The 16,035-nt window shown below is 39.8% G+C and overlaps 1 protein-coding gene across 4 annotated transcripts in view; it reads left to right on the top strand.

Annotated features, from left to right (window-relative positions):
• Positions 1 to 15,807, top strand: part of LOC117329537 (eukaryotic translation initiation factor 5B-like) — a 103,086-nt gene extending 87,279 nt beyond the window's left edge. For all 4 annotated transcript variants that reach the window (XM_033887525.1, XM_033887526.1, XM_033887524.1 and 1 more), the window contains 2 exons: positions 6,294 to 6,455; positions 13,444 to 15,807. In XM_033887525.1, coding sequence (XP_033743416.1) covers positions 6,294 to 6,455; positions 13,444 to 13,551 — 270 coding nt within the window. In that variant the 3' untranslated portion in view covers positions 13,552 to 15,807. The remainder of the gene's footprint in view (positions 1 to 6,293; positions 6,456 to 13,443) is intronic.
• Positions 15,808 to 16,035: the final 228 nt, after the last annotated feature.

Raw genomic sequence — 16,035 nt, 5'->3', positions numbered from 1 at the left:
TTGAAATAGACACCACCTATCAATCATAGGCCTCATTGGCTCCAAGATTCACAGAGATAAATGACTGACCTTGACCTTATCACCCCTCAGTAAGATTGGAACAGATTTGGTTAGGGAGCTTGGAAAAAGTGAATTAACTGGTAAATGCATAAGAAATTATTTGCATAACTGTTCCATTTGCCTACAGCACAGAGATGATGATTTCCTTGATATTGGAGCTTAAAGAGAAATTATAACCCCATTTCTAGTCAAACTCAAATTGACACCCGCAGGATGCCCAAGTTATAATGTGTAATACCAACATACTGTATTGCATCCAGTACTTAACAGCAGAGGTACTTGGGCAAAATGTCTGTAGCATTAGACTTCGAAAAAATTAAGTTTTTCTGATAAGTTTCTCCTTTGATAAATTTCCTGCGAATGTCAAATACCAATACTTAGTTCCCCTAGATAAACTCATATTGATATCTAAATCTCTATCCAGTTTTCCATGATTATTTTCAACTGAAGTGAAATTGCTGTTTCTTATTTCCCCTGTGCTGAAGTCAAAGCACTATATACCAGGATATACTCGGTTCCGGGGACAAACTCACATTTAAGCCTAATCACTATACTCAGTTTCAGGGTTAAAAAGTCACATTTAAGTCTGAACACTATACTCGGTTCCGGGGACAAACTGACATTTAAGTCTGATCACTATACTCGGTTCTGGATCTAAACTCACATACTCGGTTCAGGATCTAATCACTATACACTGTTTCAGGGATAAACTCACATTTAAGTCTAATCACTATACTCGTATCACTATACTCGGTCAGGATCTAATCAAGTACTCGGTTTCAGGGACAAACTCACATTTAAGTCTAATCACTATACTCGGTTCAGGATCTAATCAAGTACTCGGTTTCAGGGACAAACTCACATTTAAGTCTAATCACTATACTAGGTCAGGATCTAATCAAGTACTCAGTTTCAGGGACAAACTCACATTTAAGTCTAATCACTAATAGTACTCGGCTCAGGATCTAATCACTATACTCGGTTTCAGGGATAAACTCACATTTAAGTCTAATCGCTATACTTGGTTTCAGGGACAAACTCACATTTAAGTCTAATCACTATACTAGGTCAGGATCTAATCAAGTACTCGGTTTCAGGGATAAACTTACATTTAAGTCTAATCACTATACTCGGTCAGGATCTAATCACTATACTCGTATCACTATACTCGGTTCAGGATCTAATCACTGTACTCGGTTACGGGGACAAACTCACATTTAAGTCTAATCACTATACTCGGTCAGGATCTAATCACTATACTCGGTATCACTATACTCGGTTCAGGATCTAATCACTATACTCAGTTCAGGAGATAAGCTCACACTGAAGTCAATGTTTTGTTTTTCTACACAACGAAGTCGCTCTCCTTCCCCTAGCCAAGATAAATTCATGTGAATGTCATGTTGCTACACCTGCCATGACTTTTCCTGTGACAAGGTGACAAATTGGTGCTTCATGTACCTAATTTCCCTCCTACCAACTTTTCCAAGAAATATACATGTGTAAGTAAATAAGTCTGGAGGAATATATTATATATCAACGGGATATGTCAGTTGGACACAATAATATAACGTGTCACTAATTACTAAGTATCTATAAAAACAAAAAAATGATTAATAGTAGTTTTAGAGCAAAAATAATATGTCTATTCCTTACTATTGGGTATGAACAAAATGAGATCTACTTCACTGTTTGGGGGAATAAGGTTGGGTAGTTAAGAATGCAGCGCTGACTGGGGCAGATGCTTCCCTGTGTATTTGTATACCCCTGCAGCTGTCTTCTCTCAGAGCCAGTTTCATTGACGTCAGAAGCGGTGCCGGATATTACTGGCAGTGATAGTGGAAGTCCCTCACACACTGGTGATTCTGGCACTCCCCCAACCCCTCACCTCTGGATCTGGCACCGTGTCATAACCAGAGGGAGGGGGAGTCATAATAATGCAGGGGGAGGGATGGGGGAGTCATAATACATACCACAGGGGAAAAGGGGCACTGTGTCATAACCAGAGGGAGGGGGAGTGATGATAATACCACAGGGGGCAGGGGTACTGTGTCATAACCAGAGGGAGGGGGAGTCATGATAATACCAAAGGGGGCAGGGGCACTGTGTCATCACCAGAGGGAGGGGGAGTCATGATAATACCACAGGGGGCAGGGGTACTGTGTCATAACCAGAGGGAGGGGGAGTCATGATAATACCACAGGGGGCAGGGGTACTGTGTCATAACCAGAGGGAGGGGGAGTCATGATAATACCACAGGGGGCAGGGGTACTGTGTCATCACCAGAGGGAGGGGGAGTCATAATAATGCAGGGGGAGGGATAAGGGGAGTCATAATACATACCACAGGGGAAAAGGGGCACTGTGTGATTACAGGGTGGGGGGCATACCTACAAGATGTTGAGCCATAGCTCATACCTGGGGGCAGGAGGCACTATCATAACCCATACCTAGGGGGCAGGAGACACTATCAACTATCATAACCCATACCTAGGGGGCAGGAGACACTATCAACTATCATAACCCATACCTTGGGGACAGGAGGCACTATCATAACCCATGGCATACCTAGGGGGCAGGAGACACTATCATTACCCATACCTAGGGGTCAGCAGACTCTCATAACCCATACCTAGGGGCAGGAGACACTATCATAACCCATACCTAGGGGTCAGGAGACACTATCATAACCCATACCTAGGGGCAGGAGACACTATCATAACCCATACCTAGGGGTCAGGAGACACTATCATAACCCATACCTAGGGGCAGGAGACACTATCATAACCCATACCTAGGGGCAGGAGACACTATCATAACCCATACCTAGGGGGCAGGAGACACTATCATAACCCATACCTAGGGGACAGGAGACACTATCATAACCCATACCTAGGGGTCAGCAAACTCTCATAACCAATACCTAGGGTCAGCAGACTCTACCATAACCCATACCTAGGGGTCAGGAGACACTATCATAACCCATACCTAGGGGCAGGTGACACTATCATAACCCATACCTAGGGGACAGGAGGCACTATCATAACCCATACCTAGGGGTCAGGAGACACTATCATTACCCATACCTAGGGGCAGGAGGCACTATCATAACCCATACCTAGGGGGCAGGAGACACTATCATAACCCATACCTAGGGCCAGGAGACACTATCAACTATCATAACCCATACCTAGGAGGCAGGAGACACTATCATTACCCATACCTAGGGGTCAGGAGACACTATCATTACCCATACCTAGGGGGCAGGAGACACTAACTTTACCCATACCTAGGGGCAGGAGACACTATCAACTATCATAACCCATACCTAGGGGTCAGGAGACACTATCATTACCCATACCTAGGGGGCAAGAGACACTATCATTACCCATACCTAGGGGGCAAGAGACACTATCATTACCCATACCTAGGGGCAGGAGACACTATCAACTATCATAACCCATACCTAGGGGGCAGGAGACACTATCAACTATCATAACCCATACCTAGGGGGCAGGAGACACTATCAACTATCATAACCCATACCTAGGGGTCAGGAGACACTATCATTACCCATACCTAGGGGGCAGGAGACACTATCATTACCCATACCTAGGGGCAGGAGACACTATCATTACCCATACCTAGGGGCAGGAGACACTATCAACTATCATAACCCATACCTAGGGGGCAGGAGACACTATCATAACCCATACCTAGGGGGCAGGAGACACTATCATAACCCATACCTAGGGGCAGGAGGCACTATCATTACCCATACCTAGGGGACAGGAGACACTATCATAACCAATACCTCGGGGCAGGATACACTATCATAACCCATACCTAGGGACAGGAGGCACTATTGAAACCAATACCTAGGGGGGCAGGAGGCTCTATCATAACCCATACCTGGGGGGCAGGAGACACTATCATAACCCATACCTAGGGGGCGGGAGGCACTATCAACTATCATAACCCATACCTAGGGGGCAGGAGACACTATCATAACCCATACCTAGGGGGCAGGAGACACTATCATAACCCATACCTAGGGGGCAGGAGACACTATCGAAACCCATACTTAGGGGCAGGAGACACTATCATAACCCATACCTAGGGGGCAGGAGGCACTATCATAACCCATACCTAGGGGCAGGAGACACTATCATAACCCATACCTAGGGGGCAGGAGACACTATCATAACCCATACCTAGGGGGCAGGAGACACTATCATAACCCATGACATACCAAGGGGGCAGGAGGCACTATCATAACCCATACCAAGTGGGTAGGAAACACTATCACACCTAGGGGAAAGGAGATGCAATCATAATCCATACCTAGGGGATGGACATTATGCTTGCCTTTTGGAGCAAGGAGAGGTTTATGTCATAATGTATACCTCAGTCAGGGGGTGGGGGGGAGGGGGGAGGCTAATACATACCTTAGGTGGACACTTTGTTCTAACCCATACCTGGGGAGGGGCCGGAAAGGAAGTAGTATGGTGTTACCCCTGCCTGAGTATAGAGATAAGATACAGAAATCTTGATATTACATTTTCATAACGCAGAAGTGTTACAGCTAACTTTTATAGTTTTGACGGCTCTTCACAGGGTTAATTTTTTTTTCTTAGTTCTAATCTGCCTTTGCTAGCTGTTAATATTCGGAAGCAGATACCATCTCAGGACGAGCTCATTATCTGCCTGGAAATCACAAGATGAACTCTAAAAGAGTTCCTACAATACTGGTACTGCACTTTTAAACAGGAAACGGCACATCTTGCTTAATCAGATGATTTGTGTTGGAGGGAAGATAGTGGGGTCTGGCGGTCTGCCCACACCTGTGTTCCTCCTCCTCCTCCCTCCCTACCGTCTACCTGTCAGCCAACAGAATAGTGGTCTAACACTGTAGTGGGGTGTCTGTAGGGGTCAAAACCGCTCAAATAAAAACTGTAAAATCTGACCACTTACGTTTCTGACTTCCTGTCCAATTCATTATAATGTTATAATCCTGTCCGTTACCATAGAAGGCTGTGTACTGAGATAGGTTATCTCAAGTATGGGGCAAATTATTTACTAGCTTTTGTGGTACAGATTACGAATACAGAAAATGTAGGATATTTTGATTTGATTTTACTGGTACCATTAATGGGCCAAGGGGAACAAACATTTCAAACAAATCATTCTTCCTGGAACTACCAGAGATGGTATTTTCGTAAAAATCATGACACGGATGTGTTCTGGAATTTTGTGAAATCAAAAGTGAAAAGAAGAAATACCTAGTTATTAAAGACATTTAAATGTGTTATGTAAACTGTTTCTCCGATCATTTTAGCTCAGTCCTCTACACAGTTAAATGTTTTATGTAAACTGTTACCCCGATCATTTTAGCTCAGTCCTCGATCTACACAATTAAATGTGTTATGTAAACTGTTACCCCGATGATTTTAGCTCAGTCCTCTACACAGTTAAATGTGTTATGTAAACTGTTTCTCCGATCATTTTAGCTCAGTCCTCTACACAGTTAAATGTGTTATGTAAACTGTTTCTCCGATCATTTTAGCTCACAGGTGTTGGGTAACTGCGAGATAATGCTATTATACACCTGTTGGAGCCTTACCTGGAAAGTTTCCTGGGTATGGTTTTGAAGGCTTTTAACAGGTTATAAGTTATATCCCCGATTATGCTCAGATGGCTGAAAAACTTATCATCTTTTCATTTCTTCTACTGTAAATTTTGTTATTTTCACGGGGGTATGATTTCGCGAATTCACATGGGGGTAATTTTCGCAATTGATCTACCCACTTGAAGTTCGAAATTAGGCAAATTTATATCAAAGTAATAAGAGGGGGGGGGGGGGGGGGGGGGGGGGACACCAAACAAATGATAAGGGATATCTAAGAGAATGGGCTTTGTATGTGGACAAGTAGAATTCCTCACAAAATCTTCTTCATCAGAAGCATATATGTTAGAGTCTTCTTGTTGTCAACAGGTTTTTAATACAAACTGGGATATAGGGGTCCCATAACAGAACATGTTCAGTGGATTTTTTTTTTAAGTAAGTGTAGATTTAAAGCCTGCTGAAGTGAAATTAACTACAATGCAATGTGACCATAATGATATGAAGAATGATACTGGCCCCAAGTGCCTGTTGTCCATGAATGATGTTCTTTGATCCTTACATAGATGCGTAACATTCAATTTGAATATATAGATATTTTTTTGTTACAGTTCCTGGATATTGGACGGGTTACCAGTTTAGAGGCTAACCACAAACACTTGGACATTGCCAGGAAAGGCATGGAAGTGTGTATAAAAGTGGAACCCATTCCTGGCGACACCCCTAAGATGATTGGCAGACATTTTGACGAAACGGACATGCTTGTGAGCAAGGTATGTTTACAATGACATAACATATTAATGCTGATGTGCCAAGGTGTAGCTGTAAAGTCAGTTCCTTTGTATAAAAACAGGAAATGGTAATTACTTACTCGTGCAGATATTCCTTTTTTTGTTGATTCTTGAGATTTTTGAGATTTAAATGAAGCTTTTTCAGGTGTGTATTTGTGATCTCGGTTACATCAGTGTCATGTGATGGGTCACACTGGTTAGCTCACCTGCCAGGAAACGCTGGTTACCTTGTGTCATGATGCGACGTCTGGCATCTGTCATCGACGTCTTACACCCCCACCACCAAGGGAACACTTTTCTCTGTGTGTCTGGCCCATCCATTCCTGTCACATTATACCTTGTCCTGCTTCATCCCATTCAGGGATAGTGCATTAGCAACTTCATTTCTTAGCAAATTCTGATCAAACTTTATCAGAATAATTCCTTTGATGACCTTGTGGATTCTGATCAAACTTTATCAGAATATTTCCTGTGATGACCTTGTGGAATGTAATCAAACTTGATCAGAATATTTCCTATGATGACCTTGTGGATTCTGATCAAACTTTATCAGAATATTTCTATGATGTCCAAGGTCAAGGTCATGGTCGCTGTCACTTTGTAACATCATTAAACATTTACATACTTCCGCTTCATATGTCAAGTTTAAGGTCACGTTACTTTTTATAGAAAATTACCAAGCAAGGAGAGTAACTTACATGGGTAGGGTACGGAGCATTCATGTCTTTCAGACATTTCCTAGTTTCTTAAAGCCTATGGCTGATGGCTGTGTGGCAGGTTCTATTTGCATGCTGCATTACAATGGTAATGCAGCATGCATTGTTATGGTTAATTGCAGGCCACATGGGCCTCTTGTTGATATAGAAAATATATCCTCAGAAAATATTGCCTCTTATTAAGTTCAGAAATACAAATCCAACACCTGTTTCTACAGGACTGTACCATTCTTCACACTTCCATCATGTCTTTGGGAATTGTTTTATATAATCCCTCTCCACAAAAAAACATAAACCTACATTGCTTTAAAGAATGATGACAAAATAACAACAAAACCCTGTATCCCTCCAAAATAACAGCAAAACCCTGTGTCCCTCCAAAATAACAACAAAACCCTGTGTCCCTCCAAAATAACAACAAACCCTGTGTCCCTCCAAAATAATTAGGGTCTTCCAATGCATGTGCTCTATAATCACAGTGTCCATCTTTCTATCGGTCATTTGGTCATTTTCGAGAGATTATGCCGAGATGGGCATTAGGGGTTTTAGATAACTTCCTAAGGTCAAGGTCAAGGTTACTTAAAATATATCAGAATAGACTTTCAAAAATACATCATATATTAAAGCCCTTACTGAAGACCAAGTTTTTTGAAAAATGTTTCTAGGCTAAGGTTGCATTCATTAAATTTGGGTGGACAAACCAGAAAAGGTGAAAGGGTCAAATATCACACTTGACCACTTATTCAAATAGTTTGTAAAAAGATGCATCATGATCCCCACAATTGATTTCCTTCACCATTGTTTTGTCCATTAGAAACCTACTCTCTAACCCTGTAGCCCTGTCCATTAGAACCCTACTCCCTAACCCTGTAGCCCTGTCCATTCCAACCCTACTCCCTAACCCTGTAGTCCTGTCTATTAGAACCCTACTCCCTAACCCTGTAGCCCTGTCCATTAGAACCCTACTCCCTACCCCTGTAGCCCTGTCTATTAGAACCTTACTCCCTAACCCTGTAGCCCTGTCTATTAGAACCTACTCTCTAACCCTGTAGCCCTGTCCATTAGAACCCTACTCCCTAACCCTGTAGCCCTGTCTATTAGAACCCTACTCTCTAACCCTGTAGCCCTGTCCATTAGAACCCTACTCCCTAACCCTGTAGCCCTGTCCATTAGAACCCTACTCTCTAACCCTGTAGCCCTGTCTATTAGAACCCTACTCTCTAACCCTGTAGCCCTGTCTATTAGAACCCTACTCCCTAACCCTGTAGCCCTGTCCATTCCAACCCTACTCCCTAACCCTGTAGCCCTGTCTATTAGAACCCTAACCCTGTAGCCCTGTCCATTCGAACCCTACTCCCTAACCCTGTAGTCCTGTCCATTAGAACCCTACTCTCTAACCCTGTAGCCCTGTCTATTAGAACCCTACTCCCTAACCCTGTAGCCCTGTCTATTAGAACCCTACTCCCTAACCCTGTAGTCCTGTCTATTAGAACCCTACTCCCTAACCCTGTAAGCCCTGTCTGTTAGAAAACCTTCACCTCTACAATGAGGAGAGATAATATTTCTGAGGTATCTCTGGTAACACCAGGTAGTTTGGAAAACCAGCTCCTCGACAATGAGGAGAGCTGATATTCTGAGGTATCTCAGTAGTAACACCAGGTAGTATAGAGCTGTGAGACTAACTAGGGCTGTGGTTGAGCTGTCAGCTGTGAAAAGTGATTTCCTGGTGACAATAATTATCACTGTATGTTCGCCTGTAGTTAGAATGACAGTGATTACTACACATGTACAGGGCTAGTATGGGACGATTTTACTAGTCACTTGGAGCTTATCGCACAGCACCCAGTGGTCGCTTCCCCACTCAGTGTTTTAGTTCAGACTGTCCAAAACGAACCTTAAGGCAGGTATATACCTATCTTGGCTTCCATTTGTCAATCAAACCATTAAATAAACTTCTTCAAGAGAACCTTGGGGCCTAGAAACATGGTTGTTGACCCATAGAGCTAGCTTGTAGAGTGAAGATCTTAACTTTGCAAATTAATAAGTCTGTTATATCAGAAACAAGAAATATCTTTAAAAGAGATAAATGGCATAGTTTTAATGCTAGTTGTTATAATGTAAAAATGCTGGTGAACTAATGCGTTTCAGCATGGATAACAAAATTATATCAGTTTGAATCATTTTTGGTGATAATAAGACAGCATTTGAATCAGGAATATATGTGTCATTTGAAAAGATACGTCCACTTATTCAGCTTGCATTCAATCTTAACTTTGTTTCATTTTTAACTGCATATCTGCATTTTGCATTTACCACTACATTGACCAAACACATACTTCATCTTGACCAGTAACGCCACACCTGTCGCTTCATATCCGGGGCCAAAAGAATATTATACAGCTATGCCGAAAAATCAGATGTCAAAAATTTCTTGTACACTTTGCATCACTATCTTGATGAGTATTGCAGATCAAAATTATTTAGATAAATGATTTAACCCTCACTCAGAACAGAATATGTCAAAACCTTAGAATCTGTGGTATAAGTACACAAGTCATACGTCAAGTGACTTCTCAACTCTCAAGGATTTTTCAGCATTAGATATATGTATATTGTCAACACCATTAAATATGCCAGCGATACAGGCCCTGTGGGTCTCTTTTGTTAGTTTTTAATGTCTGTTGACACATGAATAACCTGAAACTTGGCAAGTGTACAACAACTTAAGCCTGATGAGCTAAAATTGTTTTCTTGTCTCTCCTGTATATAATTTTGAAGAAATATTCAGTTCTTATTTGCAAGCAAGCACCGGGAATCATATAAGATGTCTGTGTGAGTCGGACTATAACATGGGATTAATTCTGATCAGTACAGTGATTTGCAAAAAGTAAATGTTACCAGGTATGATGAAATCATCAGGACAATGTAGGAGATATTAGGTGGATGGGTTCTGCACTAGAAACAAGACGGGTTCATGTCTGTCTACATTTCAATTAGGCAGGGGGAGACATTCACTTCGGATGTTTGTTGATCCGAGGGATCAGAAATCAGTCGTAGGCTGATGTTGTTGTCCAGGGCCGAGTGGATAGGAGTGTTAGTAATAAACTTAGTCAGGTCAGATATATACAGTACACCTGTCCCCATACCACTATGGCCGGCCAAGATCATTTATTTTTCATAAGATTTTCAGAAATAAAAATCATTATCTTATTCCTCTACTACCGACAGACCTTCGTGTTATGTAGAATATAGAATAGTACAATGAACTTCAAAGCAAATATGAAGAATTGTCAAGTTGACATGGTTTTGTGGGAACATTGTTTGTGCGTAACATGTTTTGATGAATACAAAATTAGAAGTAGGTTGATCTGGGCGATATAAGTTCTTCTTCTCATCAGGTAATTTTGTATTTAATCACATGCGTCTATGGTGTGTTGTCATAGAATTCAGCAAATCACAGCGGGGCATCTTCTGACATATACATCCTTCAAAAGTGCAGGTGATTTAGCGGGGTCATCCAGTACATATCATGAAGGAATTCCTTAGATGTTGTTTACAACGCAAGTTCACTTTTCCACATAGTAAATAGATTGTATTGTAACTGCTCATAAATTATATTATTGCTTAATAGCTCAAAAGGATTTGTAAATTTATCTCCTGTCAGTTGCCAGTGGTATGTGTATTATTCATTAAATACATATACCAGTAAATTGATAACTTTCATAAACATAAATACTTATATTATTTATGTATCCAAGTAAATTAGTATGAAGACAAGTTTTCTGGTCAAAACAACTTTAACAATATGATTTTGGAAAAGAAAATCTTTCATTTGTAAGCACTGTATATATATATCATATCAGTCACAAAGTTTAAGTAAATAAGATTATTTCCGATCCTGAAGTGGAGTTCTCTGTCACTTGTTTTCTACCTCCAGCCGAGTATTAAGTATTCACTATCAACAGTATACATTGGCCTTTTCCACACATTCACTGATCTCATCTCTCTTTATGACATTTTTTGACACCAAGTCTATAATCGGAAAAGAAAATAATATCTTTTTTTGGCCTGAAACTATAACATGCACTGAAAGATTTTCTGACTGGTGAATTTGATATCTATTTTTGGCCTTGTTTGTTGAATGGCTTACTTCTGTATACAATTTCTTCACTTTATATAAAACACACAACTTTGTGTCCTAGTTTAAGGATATATGCTACCATACTGGATTTGTATATCTACCTCCGTTTGACACTGTTAGAAATCTAGTTTGATATATATTTATGTATGGTCATTTGAATGGTTGATGACACACATTTGAAAGTGACACAAGAGTTTGTTGTTCAGTGTTCATATTCTCCAGATCTCAATAATCAGCTAATTTGCATTACAAACTTCTTAAGGGAGGTAGCTCTAATTATAATTAAAGAAATAATGTGTAAGGTAATAATTCACATTTTTGTATAAACAGTATCCTCTAGAATTAAATGATTATAATTGTCAAGGTTTTTTTCCACTCCAATTGGAATCCCAATTGATGATTGTATGTTTAATATTTTGTAGGCAAGTGGCACTTGCATGAATTTCAAAAGCCATAGGTTTTCATATGGTGCTGAATAGTAGAAACATGGTACTTATAGCTAAAGTTCTGGTTAGTTTGCTTAAATGATTCTTCCTGTAGACTTTTCCTTCCCTGATTATGACAGCGTACAGTCGCCATGATTTAAGCAGCAGCTTGTAGCTTTACCTCGGGTGAATCAATGTCCGACCCATTTGTACTCCCCAAGGTCAGACCTCGCCATTTGTACTCCCCAAGGTCAGACCTCGACATGTGGTTGGACACCCTGCCGTTTTAGCTTTGTTCTGTGATCCACTTATTCAACAGGAGAGATTCTGAAGGACAAAATATGGTTAAAAGTCTAGTTTACACAGGTTTCTGTTTTACACAGGGTTTTGCTTTTGACAGGTTACGAGGTAGTACTAGGGGCTGCTTTGTCATCAGTCAGTATCGATGACCTGGTCACAAGACTTATCAGGTGTCACCTGAATACCTGTACATACCTGTCATATCTACCTGATGTATTGGCCCCGTGTCAGGGATTACAGGACGACAAAAGATAATCCCCGCTGTCATGTACCTGTCACTGGGGCCAGTCCAGACTCCCCGGGGGGTGGGGGCAGGATATAGCACAGATTACGCTGACAACTTGATTCCAGTCTGACTGCAAACAAGGAATTTCAGAACTGGTGCGAGCGAGTACACCTCTCCTATCAGTTACCTGTGCAAAAATGTACAACAGATACAAAATTTTCAGAAAAGATCAATTTTTGTTGATGAAAAATTTTAATAGGTTGGTACCTAGTTAAAGATCATTGAGCATACAACTAAAATCAGAACCAAAACAGAAAATTTGGATTACTGTGGTCCAATTTTTGGGTGAAAAACAACATGGAATTTTGATAATTGGCTTAAAGTTTTATGTCCCCGCATGAAACGGAGGGGGGCATATAGTGTAACCCATGTCCATCCCATCCCATCCCGTCCTGATGCAATGTAACTAGCTAATCTCAGGAAATGCTGATGCGATCCTCACCAAACTTTGTTTCGGAGTGTCAAGTGGCAGTGGGGGCATTTATGTCTTATAAATATTTTCTAGTTTCAAAACTAATCCAATATTAAAGTTTAGTTATACATTTGATATAAGCTTTGTTTTTTCTCTTCTACCTAATCCGATAGGATAAACAACACAAATACAACAACTGTATTTCACAGCAACGTAGGCATAGATACATCTCTCCTGTTTTGAATTTCACATAGTGGTATCTAAATACGCCTTAATTCACCTTTCTGTATCCAACTGTTGGAAAATGTCATTTAACAAGACATTACTGGCAGCATTCAAACCGCTGCCCTCCATTTTTGTGTACAGAAAACTCCCGATGAATATTTACGTGTGCTCACGATTACCTGTGTCGCCTGAATGACACGTATAAGTTATACCTAGGCCCATTTGCACATGCAAATACCAGTAGCGCCACCTATTGGCATAGCTTATACCAAAGAGAGAAAAATTACATCCAAATTCCTACTGTCATCCGGTTGAGTGATTTCTGGTACTTTGTCATTTTGGAGTTTTAAAAGCAGGATACAGCAAACCTTATTTCATGTAATTTTTGTGCAAGCTTCCAGTATGTCCAGTTTACACATACAGTTGTATTTGTTTCATTATTGTATGTTTCTCCTGTACTTACAGATCTCCAGGAACTCTATAGACGCTGTGAAGAACTACTTCCGTGAGGACATGCTGAAACAGGACTGGCAACTCATGGTTGAACTTAAAAAGAAATTTGAGATTTTATGAAATCCCTGGACGTCTGCATGCATGTGATTGGATGAAAGACATGACCAAGGAAAGAGAGTTTGAGACACCTTTAGGACTCTCAGTCCCTAACATGTCATATAGATCTGGCTCTTAGAATTTCATGGAGGAATATTTCCATGGTAACAAGTGCTTATGAGAGAATTTCATGCTTTTTTCTTGCTGAAAAAAAGAATACCCAGATAACGTGACCAGGAGGAAGAATTAAGTGCTGTTAATTGAATGGCACGGAAAAGAGACTGACAGCATGCTCTTATGATCTTATGGGGGAAAATTACTGGATGATAATAAGTAGCAACTGGATATATGGCCAATTCTACCTACACTTACCTCTGGGAGGTAGCGTGGTGTTGTTGTTGGTTACATTACTACTGTAAAATCATTAGTTAATTCTGTAAAACAGCATTTAATTGTCCAACTTTTATTATTTTCCCTGTGGACAAGAGGGTGATATGTTATAGAGTCCATCGGGAGTGGATTTGTTTTCAAAGGCTGAAAAAAAAAAAATCTAGAATAGCTGAGATGTGGTTGTGCAATCTCAAAATGAAAAAAGTTTTACCTTTCTAAGGGAAGTAACCAACAAAACTCCTTTTATTTTGTTCAATCTCCATAATGTTGAGGGTTGTGAAAATGGCTCTGAAATAGGATTCTGTTTTATCATTAAAACAGCTGCATCGGTATACTTGGCCTTAACAAATTAACAAAAAACAACCAGTACCATTTTTATTAGCTCAAGCCTTTTGGAAATCAATTCTTAATAAGGCAATAATATTGATATCATATCACAGAGTAAAACATATCTGAAAACATTTTTGAGTCCTTAAAGGAATAGTGTTAAAACCAACACTAAACGAAAATGCTGTTGGAAGTCCTGTAATTTTGTGGAATTTTATGTTTTACATGTGGAGGTCAGAAACAGATTAACAGATCTGACTATTCCTTACTAAAGGTTTGTGAAGAAGATATTTACTAAATTCATTCCACATAATCCCTCTGTGGGAGGTGTTAACAAGGGTCTGATCCTTCACTGTGCCTCGCCTGATAATCTGAAATGATTTAAGGCTTTATGGTACCTTCTACCATCTTTAGTATATGTAATTTGAGTTATCTCCCTTAAAATGAACTCTCTTTTTTGTTTATAAAACCAGCAGAGAAAAATTTCCATTTGGAAAGATTCTCAAAGAATCAACTCTCTACTACATTCATATGTGTTCTGGTTCATCTACTAGACTTCAGAATAATGCCTAGTGGTATACAACGCCTTCTTAAATAAAATAATAAACAAATGAAAAAGCAACTCTGAAGTCATGTTTCCAAACAGTATATTCTAATTTCTAATTGTACAGCTGGTTTGTTGATAATTCAGAATTATCACCACTTAAATCGGCTATGCATCAGGTCATACCAATATTTTAGTGTGGAGCTATTTCCTCCCAAGGGGATAAATTGATGATAAAGTAGCATATATTTTTCATTTTATTTCAGAATATGGGTTATGTTAAAGGTAATTTGGTAGTTTCTCGTGTGTGATCATGAAACAGTACCTAGAGAAAAGTCGAAAGATATATAATAAAAAATAAAATAGGTAGGGATATTTCATATGGAAGACTGCAATTATCCATTCATAAACAAGATTGTCGTGGTTATAATGATTTATGCACCAATAGCATATAATACAAGTTGAGTCATTTTTCACGTAATTAAACAAGACTGCAGCAGTGTGTACTGTAAAAGTACTTTGTAGCAGTAAAATTGTCCATAATGACTGCAGCATTTCAGGTGTCCACTACAAATCTGAAACAGCCAGTTTGTCCATAATAAGATTCTGTCCAACACCTACAGCATTTATCTAAATCACGGACTTCGAGTTAATATTAATCCAAGTCTGTGTCTAAATACTTGTCAATCAGAAATGAAATTTCTTCATCTTGACGATTCCTTGTGGTTTTTGATGAAATGTAGGTGTATGAAATACCGACGAAAAAAGTAGATATTTTGTGATGCACCTCTGTCTGTGTATTATATAAACTGTTAATAGAGGTACCTCTATGTACAGCATTTACAAAGACAAGCTGGAAAATCTCCACAATTCTCAAAATGCTTGAAAAATTTTGGGGGATATTTATTTTTACAAAAGATTGCAATTCTCTCCCAAAATGCTTCTTTTGCAGTTGCTATGGATGATGAAGAAATAAGTTGAATATATCAAGAATAAATTCTATTTCTTCAGTACTATAACTGTGTCTGGTGTTTTTTGTTTGAATGAGAGATTACTCTCAAATATGGATATAATATGATCGCTATGTATTCATAATATTCTCACAACCTTAGGTAAAAGCACATGTTTGTTGTACAGAAGTATGGGTTGCTATAGCAATTAAATAACGTCACCGACAGGAACCAGGAACTTTTGGATTGTGTTGTGTTCATCTCTCCTTTAGTCTCTCCTTCGTCTCTCTTCGTCTC

This window comes from Pecten maximus, chromosome 6 (genome assembly GCF_902652985.1).
Source record: "Pecten maximus chromosome 6, xPecMax1.1, whole genome shotgun sequence".
Classification (NCBI taxonomy): Eukaryota; Metazoa; Mollusca; class Bivalvia; order Pectinida; family Pectinidae; genus Pecten; species Pecten maximus.
This window is presented reverse-complemented; position numbering and strand designations above follow the sequence as displayed.